The sequence below is a fragment of the Cherax quadricarinatus genome, chromosome 10, assembly GCF_038502225.1.
Source record: "Cherax quadricarinatus isolate ZL_2023a chromosome 10, ASM3850222v1, whole genome shotgun sequence".
NCBI lineage: Eukaryota > Metazoa > Arthropoda > Malacostraca > Decapoda > Parastacidae > Cherax > Cherax quadricarinatus.
This window is the reverse complement of record NC_091301.1, coordinates 34,234,782-34,253,294: the sequence shown is the minus strand read 5'-3', so window position 1 is coordinate 34,253,294 and position 18,513 is coordinate 34,234,782. Positions and strand designations below refer to the sequence as shown.

Genomic DNA, 18,513 nt, shown 5'->3' with positions numbered 1-18,513 from the left:
GGTGATGTGGTTAGAACAATGATGGAGCCATATCTTGGTAAGGGGCATATTTTATATACTGACAACTGGTACACAAGCCCTATACTCAGTGATTTCTTGCGAGTGAACATGACAGATGTGTGTGGCACAGTGTGTGGAAATCGTAAACATATGCCTAGGTTCGATGCTGGCAGTCGTAGAGGTGAGGTGCAGGTGTTTGCTGCCAATGACATCATGGCATTTCGGTGGCATGACAAACGTGATGTCACACTGCTGACATCAGTTCACCGACACGAAATAGTAGACACTGGCAAGTAGAATAGAGAGACCAATGAACCCATTGTAAAACCTGCAGCTGTGATGGATTAAAACCTCATTATGCGCTTAGTGGACAAATGTGACATGTAGATTGGGTTTGCTGACTGTGTTCGCAAGAGTACATAAAACTGTTTTTCCATCTTCTTGACATTTCCATGCTGAATACTTATAATATGTATAAGTTGAAGACCAAGAAGAAACCCAAATATGGTGAATTTTGTTTGTCAGTCATCAGACAAATAATATTCAAGTACCAAGGAACAACACTTGCAATAGACCAGCGCCCACGAAATTATCAACACGTCCTCTCGTCTGAGGCCTGGTGATCACTACCCCATACCACTGCCTGCTACTACTGCCAAGAAAAATGCTCAGAAGAGGTGTTTTGTCTGTGGACATACCACAAAGCGCCCACAAAAACACAGAGACACTCGTTTTATGTGTGAGGAGTGTAAGACACCATTGTGCTTATACCCATGTTTCAAAGAATTCCACAAGCTGCAGCAGTTCTAGAAAAGTGTCCAGTAATTGTACATATGTATATATATTATAGAACAATGGTAATAAACATTTGTTTACATTGTTTGTTTGTGTAAACAAGTTTTAGCAACATTATAATGATACGAGTGTTTTTGCTATAATTGTGTTACATTCAACGAGTGTATATTTGAACAGTGCACAATAATTTGGTCTCACAGGCCACAAAAGTTATGTGAAAAAATAAAATAGTGAAAAAAACAAGAAACCATCGAATACAAGTAAATCAAAGTTTACTGGGTGAGCGGCAGTCGCTGCTGTTGCCGCTCGCAGATCAATTTTAGCCAACTTCAGGACTCTATATCTCGGTAAGTACTGATGGGAATTTTTTTTTTTTGTGACTAAAACAATCAGAAAAATAATCTTAACATTTTCATAAGAAAAATTTTTTTTTTTTTTTCGAATATTTTGCGACACCAGGAGACACTTCAGGATTGGGCCTTTCGACAGTCAAAGGGTTAAAGATCATAACAAGACAAAGATCACGACAGCCAGGAAAATGACTGGGTGGGTATTGAGAACTTTCAAAACAAGGGAAATAATGCCGATGGTGACACTCTTCAAATCGCTAGTGCTCCCTCACTTAGAATATTGTTCAGTGCTGACGGCCCCGTTCAGGGCAGGAGAGATATCGGAGCTGGAACAAATACAGAGGTCGTTTACGGCTCACACTGAGCCAGTAGAGCACCTAAACTACTGGGAATGCCTGCAAGTTTTGAACATGTACTCATTGGAGTGGAGGAGACAGAGGTACATGATAATATATACCTGGAAGGTACTCGAGGGCTTGGTCCCAAATCTGCACACTGCCATAACAACATACTGGAGTGAGAAGTATGGGAGGAAGTGTAAAATAAACCCAGTGAGGAGCAGGGGTGCGGTGGGGACAATAAGGGAACACTGTATCAACATCCAGGGTCCCAGACTTTTCAACATCTTACCAGAAGATATCAGAAACACTGCTGGAACAAGTGTTGAAGCCTTCAAGAGGAAACTAGACAAGTATCTTCACCAGGTGCCAGATCAACCAGGCTGTATGGATATGTGGGGCAGCGGGCCTCCAGCAGCAACAGCCTGTTTGACCAGGCAAGCACCAGATGAGCCTGGCCCATGGCCAGGCTCAGAGAGTAGATATACTCTCAAAATTCTTCAAAGGTATATCAAAGGTATACCTGGTATTTCATTATGAGTTGTCTGACAACAGACAAACAAAATTCACCATATGGTGGCCTGTTGCCAGTCTTCACTTAGTACATATTATATGCACTGAGCATTGAAATGTCCATGAGATGGAAGAAAAGTTTCATATACCACTTGTTACTCTTATGAATACAATCAACATTTGTCAACCAAGCGCATGTTTTGTGTATAATCAATCACTGTCACTGGTTTTCAAATATGTTCATTAGTCATTCTATCAACTTTGCCACTGTCTTGCATTTCGTTACGGTGAATGGTTGGCAACAAGGTGACATCTCGTTTGTCATGCCACCGTAATGCCATGATGTCATTGTCAGTAAACACCTGCACCTCATCACCACGAGTGCCTGCATTGAACATGGGCATATGTTTACGATTAGAACGCACTGTGCCACACACATCTGTCTTGTTCACTCGCAAGAAATCACTGAGTAAAGGGCTTGTGTACCAGTTATCGGTATATAATGTATGCCCCTTACCAAGATAAGGTGCCATCATGCTTCTCACTATGTCACCTGAGATACCCAATAACATCCTGGTATCTTTCAATGTTTTACTTCCCGTGTATACAACAATATCCAATACCAGGCCACTGTCACAGTCACAGAGTACAAACAGTTTTATACCAAAGCATTTCCTCTTGATCGGTATATACTGTTTGAATGATAGTCTACCTTTGAACAAAATCAAAGATTCGTCAAGTACAAGATTCTTGAATGGATAAAAGTATATGCTGAACTTTTGTTTGAGATACATGAAAACATTTCTAATCTTATATAACCTGTCACTTCTGTCAGGCCTGGTTTTGTCAGAGAAGTGCAACATACGTAAGAGTAAGATAAACCTGTTCACTGGGATGATTTCACTGAAGACCGGGGTAGAAATTAGCCGATCTGTGGACCAGTATGCTTTTATATTATGCTTATAAACATGAGGCATAAGCATTATTGTTGCAAAAAGCAAATACATTTCTGCAACAATTGTCTCTTTCCACCGGTGTAGTCTTGACTGTGGTGATATCATCGTATTTGCCATGGTGTACTCAAAATACTTGTTACTTTCCCTGACAATAGTTTCCATCAAGGGCTGGTCAAAGAATAGTTGAAAGAATTCCAGTTCATTGGCAGTGGTTGCAAGGGGATAAGTAGGTAGAATTCCACTTTGAGAGTCATCAAAGTGGTGGGGTTTGGGAACAAAATTGGGATTTTGCTGCCAATCCCAGATACAGTTTGCTGGTGGATACTGGACATCATAGGCTGGTTGTGCTGGTAGTTGTGGCTGTGGTGGGCTGGTGGCTGACACTCTGCTTTGTCCTTGAACTGAGGAGTCAGCAGCGTGGGTACCAGCCTGGGCTGGTGAGTCACGCATGGCCATGGCACTACCATCACCACTGTGAAGAAATTAAGACACATGTTGCACATGTGTATTAATTTCATCTTGTCGGTATTATATACCATTCTTGCACCACCATCACCACTACAACCACCTACTGATGCCTGTGGTCTATCCATGCCAAGTGTAGCCACATCATCCTCATTTTCACTGTCTATTCCTGGTGTTGGGCCATGGGATGTACTCCGGGATGTACTCCGTCCCCTGGGCACTGCATAGGGAACACTACCCGAGCGCATGCGGCGGCGTATATACCGACGCTTCACTGGTAAATGTGTTTCCTCACTATCACTACTCGAATGATTGTCAAGAGCAATAAAATCACAATCCACGTCACTATCATCATCATTACTGAAGTCAGAGGCCTGGCCACGCGAAAATATTAGTTTTCTCTTGCGATGAGGTACAACTGACCATGATTGAGGAGTGCCCACACCAGAGGTATAAGGTTGAGGATTGTCAGGGTTTTCTGCACTATTATCGATATCCTGGTCATTCCTTTCGGTCACTAACTGATCAAAGCCAAAGAATTTGTCTTCATTTCCACTTCCATCAGAGTCAGAACTATCAGATAGGAAGAGGAGAGTCCCAATTTTCCTTGGAGTGAGAGCTGCCTTGCGACGAGGCATGGTGAACAAAGGTAACTGAGCCGACATTCCCACAATGCTATGTGGGCACCTAGAATTTTTGTTTACGGCGCACACACACCACAGACCCGTTCTCTCACATGTAGGCCTACCAGCGTTTTCGCGCTAAATTTGACGCCGTTAGAATTTTGGCGAAGATCAGCGGTTTGGACCCTGAATGTAAAGCCGTAGATCTATGGCACGGACCCTGAAAGGGTTAAAATTTGGCATCTGGACCCTGAAAGGGTTAATGTAAAAAAAAGTTTTGTTTTTTTTGTTTTTTTTCAAAATATTCGGAGTGCTGGGCGAGTGAATGTAGATCTATGTTTAGACAGTTTAAGGGTTAAGCTGAGAAGTCATTTACAACTTATTCCATGAAAATCTGCAGAATTAACAAATTAGAATTAACTGGTTTATCTTACAAATCGGCACTTAGTGCCAATTTGTAAGGAAAACCAACATTTAAGGCTTCAAGCCAATATGAAGAGAATTTTTAATTATTGAATGAAGCCCACATATTTTAAAAAAACTGGGAAATCAAGACTTATACATCCTAAAATCAATGAGAACCTTCTTTTGAAAAAAACAAGCCAGTGTTAAGAGTTTAAAGTGCACCAGAAAGCCATTCTCTAGTTATTGAGCAGAATACTGCCACTGCAAAATTTTCACTTACACAAAATAAATTCAAATTGTATCATCCACTTCATGAGATGAATTTGCCATTAAATTAGTATAGGATGTTTGGATGAGACCTACTCAAGCTATTTCATGGAAAAAATATATACACTTAAAAAAATGGCTAAGTTTCTAAGCACTCCAATAATAGTCTGAACCTTCTTTAAAGTGGCAGCCAATACTTATGTGGCTCCTTAAAAGTGGCAGCAAACACTTATGTGGCATCTTACAAGTGGCAGCCAACACTTACGTGGCTCCTTAGAGGTGACAGTCAACACTTATGTGGCTCCTTACAAGTGACAGTCAACACTTATGTGGCATCTTACAAGTGGCAGCCAACACTTATGTGGCACCTTACAAATGGCAATCAACACTTATGTGGTATCTTACAAGCGACAATCAACACTTAAGTGTTGCAGCAAGTCTTGTATAAGACAGAGTTGCAACAAGTCTTGTATAAGACAGTGTTGCAGCAAGTCTTGTATAAGACAGTGTTGTAGCAAGTCTTGTATAAGACAGTGTTGTAGCAAGTCTTGTATAAGACAGTGTTGCAACAAGTCTTGTATAAGACTGTTGCAGTTGGCTTGTATAAGACAGTGTTGCAACAAGTCTTGTATAAGACAGAGTTGCAGCAAATCTTGTATAAGACAGTGTTGCAACAAGTCTTGTATAAGACAGTGTTGCAACAAGTCTTGTATAAGACAGTGTTGCAGTTGGCTTGTATAAGACAGTGTTGTAGCAAGTCTTGTATAAGACAGTGTTGTAGCAAGTCTTGTATAAGACAGTGTTGTAGCAAGTCTTGTATAAGACAGTGTTGTAGCAAGTCTTGTATAAGACAGTGTTGCAACAAGTCTTGTATAAGACAGTGTTGCAACAAGTATTGTATAAGACAGTGTTGCAACAAGTCTTTTATAAGACAGTGTTGCAACAAGTCTTGTATAAGACAGTGTTGCAACAAGTCTTGCATAGCAGTGTTGTAGCAAGTCTTGTATAACAGTGTTGTAGCAAGTCTGGAATGACAGTGTTGTAGCAAGTCTTGTGTAAGTGTTGTAGCACATTTTGTATAAGAGTGCTGTAGCAAGTCTTGTACAAGTGTTGTAGGAAGTCTTGTATAAATGTTGTAACAAGTTTTGTATAAGTGTTGTGGCACATTTATAACAGTGTTGTGGCACATGTATAACAGTGTTGTAGCACATTTAACATACACATACAATAAGATATACACTGCAGCTAAGTGATCTTCTCTAAGGTCACAGTAATAATAACTTATGTTACCTGGGTTTGATGTTAAATCACACTAATGTTTGTTATAACTACTGAAGCAAAAATTATTTTTTTACTGAAAGCTTCTCCCGTCTTGTGGTCTCGATATATCGGTACACAGAGGTTAGTGAGCACAAGTAAGCACAGGTAAGTGAGCACAGGTAAGTGAGCACAGGTGAGTGAGCACAAGTGAGTGAGCACAGGTGAGTAAGCACAGGTAAGTGAGCACAGGTGAGTGAGCACAAGTGAGTGAGCACAGGCCAGTTATCACTGGTGAGTGAGCACAGGTGAATGAGCACAGGTGAGTGAGCACAGGTGAGTTAGCACAGGTAAGTGAGCACAGGTCAGTTATCACATGTGAGAGCACAGGTCAGTTATTACAAGTGAGTGAGCACAGGTCAGCGATCACGGGTGAGTGAGCATAGGACAGTTATCACAAATCAGTGATGATGGCTGTTATAAAGATAACAAACAGTAACTCACAACCCATGGATGGAAAAAATGTATTTCTTAAGGCAAAAAAAAATAAATAAATAAAAGAATGTGGATGCAAATTTATTAATACACTGCAGACTAAGATTAGAGATAAATATGCATAAGAGCTTGAAACACAGGTGCAACACACTATCTATCTCCAAACTAAAAAAAAAAAAAAAAAAAAAGATGAAACCACCAACATTCCTGTGTAACAAAGTTTTTTCTAAAATTTTCAATACAGTTTATATACCGGACAGTATAAGAAAAATTGTTTTTGTCTGAACTAACCTTAATACACAATTTATTTTATACCTAAAACCATAAAGGCAAAATAACCTTAATGGCTGAACTATTAGCCTTTTCAAACGAGCTTAAGGATTTCCTTAGAATATTGAGCAAGAAACAAGACAAAGCATTTATCAGGCAAGTGTTTTAATTTGATGGCCTGCATGACTTTACCAGCAGAAGCTGTAGCTTCACTCTGCCAGTTGGATGACCCTGGCTATCTGTATGACAGTTACAACCTAACCAAACCAAAGTATAGTAAACCTTATGTCAAACCTCTTTTTAAGAAGGAACTTGACAAGTTTCCCTAAGCAGCTCCTGATCAGCCAGGCTGTGGTGTTTACACTGTACTCCATGCTGCCAGCACAAATAACCTGACAGAACCATAAAGGCAATGGCCCTCAAAGCTATTAATATGTAGCCAACAAGCAGCAAATGGAATAGCAATTCATGACTTATACAGTAGTCCTATGACTTATGATATTAATCCATTTCAGAAGATGTGTTGTAACTCACAACTATTGTAACCCGAACCTGAAAATACATGGTTTTATGCTAATGCATTCCAAGACCCCAGTAGTGCAACTTTTATTGCACAGTAGGGGCCTGCTTTATGGTGTTTTGCCTTATGGCATTCTATTAATATGGACATCTCAAATTATGACAAAAACTCACTATACGACTTTCCCTGTCTTTCTAATACGGCATGCCCCACCTGGTTTGTTTACATTCTCTGTGACTTTGGTGCATAAATGTTGTATATTAGGTTAATATAAATATTTCCATTATTCCATCTACGATATTTCTTTCAGAATTATATAAGAAATACACTACATAACACATACACATGATACATACACCCACAGTATAAAAATTGACATAAATGCGGCTTGTAGGAGTGTTGGAAGAATTACGTTTTCTCTAATCAAACACCAGTTACTGGGGGATAACTGTAGAAAAATATTCCTTTTGCATGCCTTCACTCTATCTATAGCTATTCATGACCCTTGTGGGTTTAGTGTGTTAATATATATATATATATATATACATTATATATATATATATATATATATATATATATAATATATATATATATATATATATATATACATATATACATATACATATATATATATATATATATATATATATATATATATATATATATATATATATATATATATATATATATATATATATATATATATGTACATATATACAGTGGAACCTCAAAAATCGAACTTAATCCGTTCCAGGAGCTAGTTCTAAATTCGGAAAGTCTGAAATTCGAAGCAATATTTCCCATAAGAAATAATGGAAATACAATTAATCCGTTCCAGAAACCCAAAAATATTCACACAAAAAATATATTTTAAAGAGATTAATTACAGTTTTACATACAACAAATACTATAGTTTTTAATTATGTATCTGGAGTTTATCTGGAGAGAGTTCCGGGGGTCAACGCCCACGCGGCCCGGTCTGTGACCAGGCCTCCTTAGGTCAGTGTCCCAGGACGCGACCCACACCAGTCGACTAACACCCAGGTACCCATTTTACTGATGGGGAACATAGACAACAGGTGGAAAGAAACACGTCCAATGTTTCTACTCTGGCTGGGAATCGAACCCAGGCCCTCACCGTGTGAAGCGAGAGCGTTAACCACCAGGCCACCAGTAATACATATAAAATAACATTTTTACTTACCTTTATTGAAGATTGGTTATGGCATCTGGAAGATAGGGAGGAGGAGAGAGGGAGTTGGGGTTAGTGTTTGGAAGGAGAATCCCCCTCCATGAGGACTTCAGGTAAAGCCCTCTCTGGGGTTACTTCCCTTCTCTGTCTTTTAATGCCACTAGGACCAGCTTGAGAGTCACCGGACCCCTGTCTCACAAAATAACTGTCCACAGTCCTTTGTTTCTGGTGCCTCTTTAACATTTCCCTAAAATGGGACCTGGTTCTGTCACTGAACTTGTTGCAAAGATGGCTTGTTTCAGCTTGCCCAGGGTGGTACTTCTGCACAAACATTTGGACATCATTCCACTTGGCACAAATCTCCTTAATCTTTGAAGAAGGCACCTCATCCACTCCCTATATTAACACCTTTTGCAACATCAGCTTCCTTGATTTGTTCTTTCTTTGACAGGATAGAACCGATGGTCGACTTGTTTTTCCCATACATCCTGGCAAGCTCAACAAGTCTCACACCACTCTCATACTTCTGTATTATTTCCTTCTTCACATCTATGGTGTTTCTCACTTTCTTTACCACAGGGGCACCACTAGCAAGTTTCTTTGGACCCATGGTAGCTTATTTCACAGTCCCACAAGCACAAAACACAACGAAATAATCGTAAAATGTGTGAATGAGAGCGCAGGTTAGTGTTCACTTAAGCATAAACAAAGCTAGACTGCTCACGGCACCTGCACGGGGATGCAGACAGAGCGGGCGGCAGACAGGTCCCGTACCCGGCGGTCCGAAAATAGGGGCGCGTTCGATAATAGGGACACAGTTTGTCTGAAAAAATGGTCCTATTTTCGAAATGTTCGATATGTGATACATTCGATTTTTGAGGTTCCACTGTATATATATAATAATATCATCCTTCACTTTAAAAATGGTGTGTTGCATGAGAATGGGAGTGTTGGTCTTTATTTATTCTACTGTACCACTGTGAAGACAATGTAAGGTGTTTATATGAATGTGTATGAACCATAACCAGACACATTCGTCCATTTGTTTGCATACTCTGTGGATCTGTCCTCTGTTTTGCTCGTTCTCTCTTGTTTTTTCATTTTTATCTTGCTTACTCACCTGTCACCCTACATTAAGGCTACAAATATTTTAATGTAAGTAATGAGCATACTGTATATGCATTTTATCGCTCTAGGGCACTTTAAATGTCGTAGTATATTATGAGTGACTGGGGTGGCCAGGTGGGCTACCATACCTACCACACATGATTTCTTACAATAAATGCTACTCGTCTTTTGCCCGAAATTAAGACTACAAATATTTTGAGGTAGATAATGAGTGTACTGTGTGTGTATTTTACTTTTTATTGTTTTTAATGGATAGTTCTATTGCTAACTTAATATATGTTAGTGTAAACTTGTTATCTGTCATTTATATGCATTTAAAAGTGGAAAAAATGGCATTCTGCTTTCCTGCGATGTCCACTTTCCAGCAGTAGCCTGGAACCTAACCTGCTGTATAAGTGGGGGCCTACTGTACTTGGACTTGAAGAGTTGGTGGTGTTGGGAAGTGCAGGTAGGCCAGAGTTGGCAGGAGAAGCAGGACAGGCACACCACAGCAGACAGAACAGGCCAGTGAGGTAGGGCAAGATAAAGCAGGCAGGGCATGACAGGGCTGAGCAGGCAGGCAGAGCATGACAGGGCTGAGCAGGCAGGCAGGGCATGGCAGGCGGGGAATGAAGGGCAATAAGGCATGTAGAGTAGGGCAGGGCAGGGCAAGGCAAGCCGGGTAAGACAGCCAGGGAGTGCAGTGCAACAAGGCAGGCAGGGCAGGGCAAGGCAGGGCAGGGCAGGGCAGGGCAGGGCAGGGCAGGGCAGGGCAGGGCAGGCCATGGCAGGGCAAGGCAAGGTAGAGCAAAGCAGGGTAGATAAAGGCAGGGAAGACAGAGATTGGTAAATATATGTACACCTAACACTTAATATTTGCACTCTTTTTTTTTTTTTTTTCAGTCTCCTGCCTCCTGCATCTGATATATGTACAGTCTCCCACCCTCCCTCTGCCTGTCCTCCTCCCTTCCACTCTCCCTCACCCCCCCCTTTCAATCACCCTGTCTTCCCTCTTGGCTGAGACCTACCCATGAGTGCCAACCACCATACATGTATCATATCTCAAACTTTTCATCCCAGCTCAACATTAAATTCCTCTAAGAAGGTAAATCATAACTCAAAATTATCATAATTTAAGACCATCATAACTCAAGGGACCACTGTATACTGGCTAGATCAGGTTAGGTTAGACTACATATTAATAGCCACTGAGTATGTCAAGTTCAAGTTAGATTAAGTTAATCGGTACTGTTGAACTAACAGCCATAGCAGCTTCTATAGATGTACTCAAAGAATCTATCACCTGACAAATTCTAACCTGACATATACAAACTGTGTTTATTCAAATCACACTTATTGATATTTTGTAAAAAGAAATTTGTTTTATTGGTGGCCATATCCAGTCTGTTCGCATCCAGCGACCGAGCCTGACTGGTCTCTGTTAAGAGACTCTTGACGAACATTCAAAAAGTCTGAAAAAGGGCTGAAGGTAGATTCCTGTGGCTCATGAGCAGACTCATGTGGCTGATTGGCAATGGTATCACAGTAGTCAATCTTCTGATGACTTCTAAGTTGTAAATCTCTTCCCCCAGAATCATGATCACTTGTCATTTTGGAAAGTCTCTGACCACGGTTTGACTCCTGCTGTCTGGGAATCTGGACTGACTTCTCATAAGAATTTGGGTTCTGCTCCTGAGGCGATGGTGATTCTTGGGAGCCAGCAATGGACTCGGTTAAAAATCCAAGAGATGAATCTTGCGACAGGTTGAGTTCTGGGGTTTGAGTCCTGCTATAAAATGTAACTTGAGACCCATGACGGGACTCAATGTGCATTTTTAGATTACTCTTACGATTTGCGCGGTGTGAGCAATGTGGACACTGATAAGGCTTCTCCCCAGTATGGATCTGAAAGTGTCGGTTGAGTAGGTAGTTTCGCTTGGTGCCTTGAAACTGACGTCCACATATGGGGCACTGTACAGTGGCTCTCCCTGCTGCACTGCCACCATCGCTGCCATCGCCTCCGCCTCCCTGTGGCCCCTGCCGACGAGAAGACACGCTTCAGCCACCTGCATATTCCATATTCCGGTACATCTGGCCTTTCCTTATATCAAATATTCTACAAGTTCAGATTTCTTTTTAGGATGCAACACAACAATAAAAGGCTTACTAAATGTTTCATACAAACACTGACATATTAATTGGTTTCCTTCTGTAACTAATAATTTGTAATTACTGTACTGTTCTACCATGTGTTACAGCAAATGATGGAGGAATGATGCAATGTGAAGCTGAAGTTTCCCATCTAGAATAAGAGCTGGTGCTAAAACTAAACTTTCCTGGTTACTTATAACAACTTACACTATACATTAAGATAAAAATAAGATTCACATTAAATATGTGAGAAATAAAAAGTTTCCTGCTCTGTACATAGCATAGTCTGAATGGCATAAAAACAATTACTGAAAATACAGAAAACAATCTCACCTTAAAAGTAGCATAATGAGCATATCTATATATGTCGTACATGTACTTGTATAATGGTTGATAATGTATGCCGTACTGAGAATTTTTTGATGACTAGTTTACACAAAGACTGTCACTGATACCTCAGGCTATCATAATTCAAATCAAAGTTTTACCTGGCTAAAGATCCCCAAGTACTGAGACATGCCACTTGTGTTTCTGCAGCCTGTAAATTGCCTGTAAATTCAGGTTACATTCCTGAGGGCCGACTTTTGATAACTGGTGTAGGCTTAATGTTAAAAAATCCAGGACAGTTAAGTAGCAAGGAATTCTATACTTATATCACTAATAAATCTACACAACTCTGAAATGAAGAGCTACTAACAGAAGTCAACTAGTTTCAGCAGAAACAATTTCAAAAGTTGGGGATCACAAAGTATTATAAACTGTAAACTATCAGGAACTTTCATGAAATAACCCAGTAAGGGTAGTGCATTAATGCTAATGAAAGGATCTTAAGCTAAGGAGCTGCCATTTCTCCTCCTCCCTTGGATCAATCCTGATTACCTTCCATTCTTCAGGTTCTGTATGACCCCAATAGTTGTATGCTTCTCCACGGCTATATTTACCTAATAAATACTAGCCCAGAAGGAACATTACCTGAAGACTCAGAGGGCATCATTTATGTCCTACACTTACTATTACATTAGAAAGACATCACAGTACTTGTACATTATGTTTACAGTATGAAGGGAAAGGAGGTGAAAAGGAAGAACTGAAAGATTAATTGCAAGAGGTGACAGGGAGGCCTAAACCATGTTAACCCTTTCAATGTTGGTACACCTACCATCGGACTTATGACCTGCTCGACATACATCCACTCGACTTACGACCGTACATCTGGCAGCTGGGCTGGGCCGGCTGATGCATACCACTGTACAATATTTGATGATACTCGCGGTGGCAACGCACCATGCAGGCAGCATCAATTTGAGTTACCCTGCCCTATCAGCAGCATCATGCTGTATTAACTGTACTAACCAGACAGTAAATTTCACCATGGCCCCTAAGAGAAAGTCTGAATCTTACACTGGAGAATGTGGCAAGAAGGCAAGAAAGGCTCTTACTCTCGAACTTTCTTTATTTGTTTTCACTGTTGCACATAAACCTGTCTGTATCTGTCTGCCTGTATATCTGTCTGTCTGTATCTGTGTCTGTACATGTCTCTGAATCTGTCTGTATCTGTCTATCTGTGTCTGTCTGTCTGTCTGCTTATCTGTCTTTATGTCTTCCTGTGTGTGTCTGTCTTTCTGTGTACCTGTGCATCTGTCTTTCTGTCTGCTTGTCTCTCTGTCTCAGAGAGCCGCTCATGAACCAACAGGTATTACACACAAAGCAGAGTTGTCACATCTTCAATATGACACTAATATAAGCTCTATGGCTTATTTATCTTTCACAATTCATCTAATATGACATAATAAACAACATAAATACCATAAAAACCTGATATACACTCTAGAATGAATAATATATGAACCCAACTGCTTTAACCCGTAAACGGTCCAAATGTATATATATGTTCTTACTGCTAGTGCCCCAAAACGTATATAAACATTTTATTTTTCCTGCCTTCAAATATGGTACGATTGACCTGAGATGCCTTGCCAGCAAAAAATGGGTCATAACACTCAGTGTGCACTGCATTAAAAAAAATCTGGGACCACTTAGTACCTGTGGGAGCACCAGTTCAAATGAGCACCAGCTAGAGCAAACAGCATGGCAATCACCTGGGATTCACTGATTTCATGTAGCATCAACTCTCCCATTTTAAGAGGAAAGTGATGTTGACCCCGAGTTTAGTGGCCATAAGTGGTCGAGGAAATATAAAAAAAAAACCTTGATAATAACCCATGTGCAACATGGGCTATAACCTATGCCCTAAGTAAAGACAAACAATTCAGGAACCTAATACTTGTTCAGCAGGCTGGCTGACTGGCTGGCCAGCTGTGTGGCTGGCCAGCTATGTGGCTGGCCGGCTGCGGGCGGTCTGGCTCCATTTGTCTGTCTCTGTCTATGTCTATCTCTGTCTCTATCTCTGTCTATCTGTCTCTGTCTATCTCTTTCAATCTGTCTCTGTCTCACAGGTACACATAAATAAAAGTTTACATAGTGTAAATTACCTAGGATAACCCAAAAAATCCAGACAAAGTGCTATACCCTGCTTGAAGATGTGAGTAAACGTGATGACGCAGTCTTGTGGCTCTGAGACAGAGAGCTAGACAGATTGACAGTCATGTTTGTGTGCCAGTGAAAACAAAGCGAGGGCCGATGCTCATCAAATGTCACCTCTAATCTTACCTTATCAAGTGTTATCACTGCACCCTTGCATATGCTCATCAAACGTCAGCTTTTATCAAATGTTCTCCCATCTTATCAGGTCACTGTCAGGGATGGACCTTGTTTTCCATGCTTCAAGGGAACTTATCAATACTATTATCATTATTACGCATTCTTCTCCTCCTCCTCCTCCATCTCCATCTCCTCCTCCTCCTCCTTCTCTTCCTCTTCCTTCTCCTCCTCCTCATTATTATTATATACTTCCACATATCCAAAACATTGCTGGGACCTGTAAATACTTGTACTTTGTATATATTCCGAGACAATAATAAATGGCCAAGACAGGTGTAAATGTCCACCTGTCAGTTTCTTTGTGACAATTTGAGTACAATTTCAGTACCTAATACCAGTGTCAGAACAAAGATTGATTATGAAATGACAAGAACTACTGTAAATTGTAATTAAAAGAACATAAAAATGATATAAAATAATATGAAAAACAGAAAAAAAGGTACACTGGCAACACTTCTGTAAGCAGCAGGACTCGATGTTGCTGTCACGTGAGCATCCAGTGCCAACTTCTTTTGCTTAATCCATCTATTCTTTTATTCAAAATTATATAATAAACACGCTATGTAACATATAAACATATAAATTAACATAAATATGAGATATTTTTCCAGTTACTTGACAGAGTGAACAAAAACCATTAGCGTATGGGCTGGTAACAACAACAACAACTAGTTTGTTTAAAAAACTTGCGAACCTTCTACACTCACTCTCTCTCTCTCTCTTTCATTTATTCATTTAATCTTGTTTACTCACCCCTCACCCTACATTAAGACTACTAATATTTTAAGGTAAGTAATGAGTAAACACTATTTTTATTATATTATAATAATATTATTAGTAGTAGTAGTACATACATATTATTGTAATAACAATTATTATTATTATTATTAATATTATTAATTTAGGGAACTGGAGCACAGATCCACTGCATAGCACTTTGTCTGGACATTTTGGGTTATCCTAGGTAATTTACACTATGTAGTATGATAACTTTACTTATGTGTACCTGTGAGAGAGAGACAGAGATATAGAGAGACAGATACAGATGGAGAGACAGCCAAATTCAGTCAGCCAGGCAGTCAACCACCCACTCACCCACCTAATAGCCCACCCACCCGGCAGGCTGGCTGGCTGGCCTGCTAACCAGCCAGTCGAATACGTATTACACATGTTCCAGAGTCTTTTCTCTTTACTTAGGGCTTAAGTTATAGGACATTCTGGCAGGATGACACTACCAGTGGTATTCTCCCATTCCACTGTGTCGACAATACTTTAAAGATAACAGTAACATATGATATTGTATGAGATGTAAAATTTACAATACAGTCCACTACTATGCACAGTGGAACCTCTACTTGCGAGCGTGTCCACGTGCGAGTTTTTCCAAATACGAGCAGTCGATGGGTCGATTTTTTGCTTCCACACGTGAGCAAAATTTCCAGAAGCGAGCAGACTTCAAGGTAGGTTCCTTGACGCTGGTGAGGGGCTCTTGTTCTTGATCTCGGGAATTATATCTCATTTGTTTGTTGGACTATCTTACTGAAACTTGGGCAATGTATGATGGAAAGATGTTTCTTAACGTAATAATAATAATAATAATAATAATAATAATAATAATAATAATAATAATAATAGTATTTTCGTATGGTTTTTATGGTTGTATTCTCGTTTTTTTGCTCTCATTTGATAGAATGGAAGATATATTACAGAAATAGATATGATTTTGATTGCTTTCATGATGAAAAGTACCTTGAAATAGAGCTCAACCTAGGAGAAATGGTCCAATGCTTGGCTGTTTCAGAGTCCATTCCGATATGCAGTTGTGAATGGGTTGACACAGTGGACCCCCGCATACCGTTGGCCTTACATAACGTTAAATCTGCATACCGATACATTTTATCACTAAAATTTTGCCTCGCATACCGCTAAAAAACCCGCTCAACGCTATTTGTTCGAGACGCGTCTATGTAAGGCCTGAGCCAGCCTCACATGTTCCGCCGGTGGCATTGTTTACAAGCCAGCCTCCGCGGTAACATCCAAGCATACAATTGTAACATTTCGTATTATTACAGTGTTTTTGGTGATTTTATCTGCAAAATAAGTGACCATGGGCCCCAAGAAAGCTTCTAGTGCCAACCCTGTGGTAAAAAGGGTGAGAAATATTATCGAAATACTGTGGTACCATGGTCAACTGCTGATGCTGCTGCTGCTCCTGCTGTAGCACTGTCAGCTGCTGCTGCTGCTGCTGCTGCTGCACTGTCAGCTGCTGCTGCTGCTGTAGCCCCGTCAGCTGCTGCTGCTGCTGTACCACCGTCAGCTGCTGCTGCTGCTGCTGTTGTAGTACCGTCTGCTGCTGCTGTAGCATTGTCTGCTGCTGCTGTAGCACTGTCAGCTGCTGCTGCAGCTGTAGCACTGTCAGCTGCTGGTGCTGCTGTAGCACTGTCAGCTGCTGCTGCTGCTGTACCACCGTCAGCTGCTGCTGCTGCTGCTGTAGTACCGTCAGCTGCTGCTGCTGCTGTAGTACCGTCTGCTGCTGCTGCTGCTGTAGTACCGTCTGCTGCTGCTGCTGTAGTACCGTCTGCTGCTGCTGCTGTAGTACCGTCTGCTGCTGCTGCTGCTGCTGTAGTACCGTCTGCTGCTGCTGTAGCATCGTCTGCTGCTGCTGTAGCACTGTCAGCTGCTGCTGCTGTAGCACTGTCAGCTGCTGCTGCTGTAGCACTGTCAGCTGCTGCTGCTGTAGCACCGTTGTTGGTGTGGCTTATTGAGAATACCAAGAAACAATTAACCCCAGAGGGTTAGCCACCCAGGATAACCCAAAAAAGTGTGTCATCGAAGACTGTCTAACTTATTTCCATTGGGGTCCTTAATCTTGTCTCCCAGGATGCAACCCACACCAGTCGACTAACACCCAGGTGAACAGGGAAAAACGCCTGGAAATAGTGCTCATATTGGTGAATTTAAAGCCAGCAAAGGTTGGTTTGAGAGATTTAAGAATTGCTGTTGCTGGATCAGTCAGCTGTTGCTGGATCAGTCAGCTGTTGCTGGACCAGTCAGCTGTTGCTGGACCAGTCAGCTTTTGCTAGATCAGTCAGCTGTTGCTGGACCAGTCAGCTGTTGCTGGACCAGTCAGCTGTTGCTGGATCAGTCAGCTGCTGCTGCACCACGGTCAGCTGCTGTTGCACCATCAGCTGTTTCTGAACATGACTCGTCCCGAACCTGTCCGTCCAGCCTGAGCGCCTGCCTTGCCGTCATTGTTTACAAGCCAGGGTGGCTGGTTGCATGCATACATTCGATACATTTTGTATTATTCCATTATTTATAGTGCTTGTAACTGCTAAATAAGCCACCATGGGCCCAAAGAAAGCTTCTAGTGCCAACCCTGTGGTAAAAAGGGTGATAAATACTATCGTACCACAGTCAGCTGCTGCTGCACCACAGCTGCAGCTGCACCATGGTCAGCTGCACCACAGCTGTTGTTGTTGCTGCACCACCATCAGCTGTATTACTCGAAGATGTGGAGAGAGTGTTGTTGGTGTGGCTTAATGTGAAACAATTACCGAGACACAATTAACCCCGGAGGGTTAGCCACCCAGGATAACCTAAGAAAGTCAGTGCATCATCGAGGACTGTCTAACTTATTTCCATTGGGGTCCTCAATCTTGTCTCCCAGGATGCAACCCACACCAGTCGACTAACACCCATGTGAACAGGGAAAATGCCTGGAACTAGTGCTCATATTGGTGAATTTAAAGCCAGCAAAGGTTGGTTTGAGAGATTTAAGAATTGTAGTGGCATACACAGTGTGATAAGGCCTGTTCTGGAAGAAAATGCCAAACAGGACCTACAGTACTCAGGAGGAAAAGGCACTCCCAGGACACAGTGTCTCATCAGTCATTGCTGCATCTTCAATAAAGGTAAGTGTCATTTATTCTTCATTTAGTAGAGTAGTACATGCACAATATATATTGTGCATGTACTACTCTACTATTGTGCATGCATCCTTCTGTTTGTGTGTAGGAAAATGTATATTTCATGTGGTTAAATTTTTTTTTTCATACTTTTGGGTGTCTTGCACGGATTAATTTGAT

General features: G+C 41.1%; 1 protein-coding gene across 2 annotated transcripts in view; it reads right to left on the bottom strand.

Annotated features, from left to right (window-relative positions):
- Positions 1–14,516, bottom strand: part of LOC138852512 (zinc finger X-chromosomal protein-like) — a 33,452-nt gene extending 18,936 nt beyond the window's left edge. Inside the window, exons 1-2 of one of the 2 annotated variants that reach the window (XM_070083766.1) lie at positions 14,234–14,516; positions 11,404–11,590 (exon numbers count right to left, since the gene is read on the bottom strand). In XM_070083766.1, coding sequence (XP_069939867.1) covers positions 11,404–11,568 — 165 coding nt within the window. In that variant the 5' untranslated portion in view covers positions 11,569–11,590; positions 14,234–14,516. Of the gene's footprint in view, positions 1–11,403 lie in introns of both variants that reach the window. The other variant, XM_070083765.1, reaches the window with a different exon arrangement.
- Positions 14,517–18,513: the final 3,997 nt, after the last annotated feature.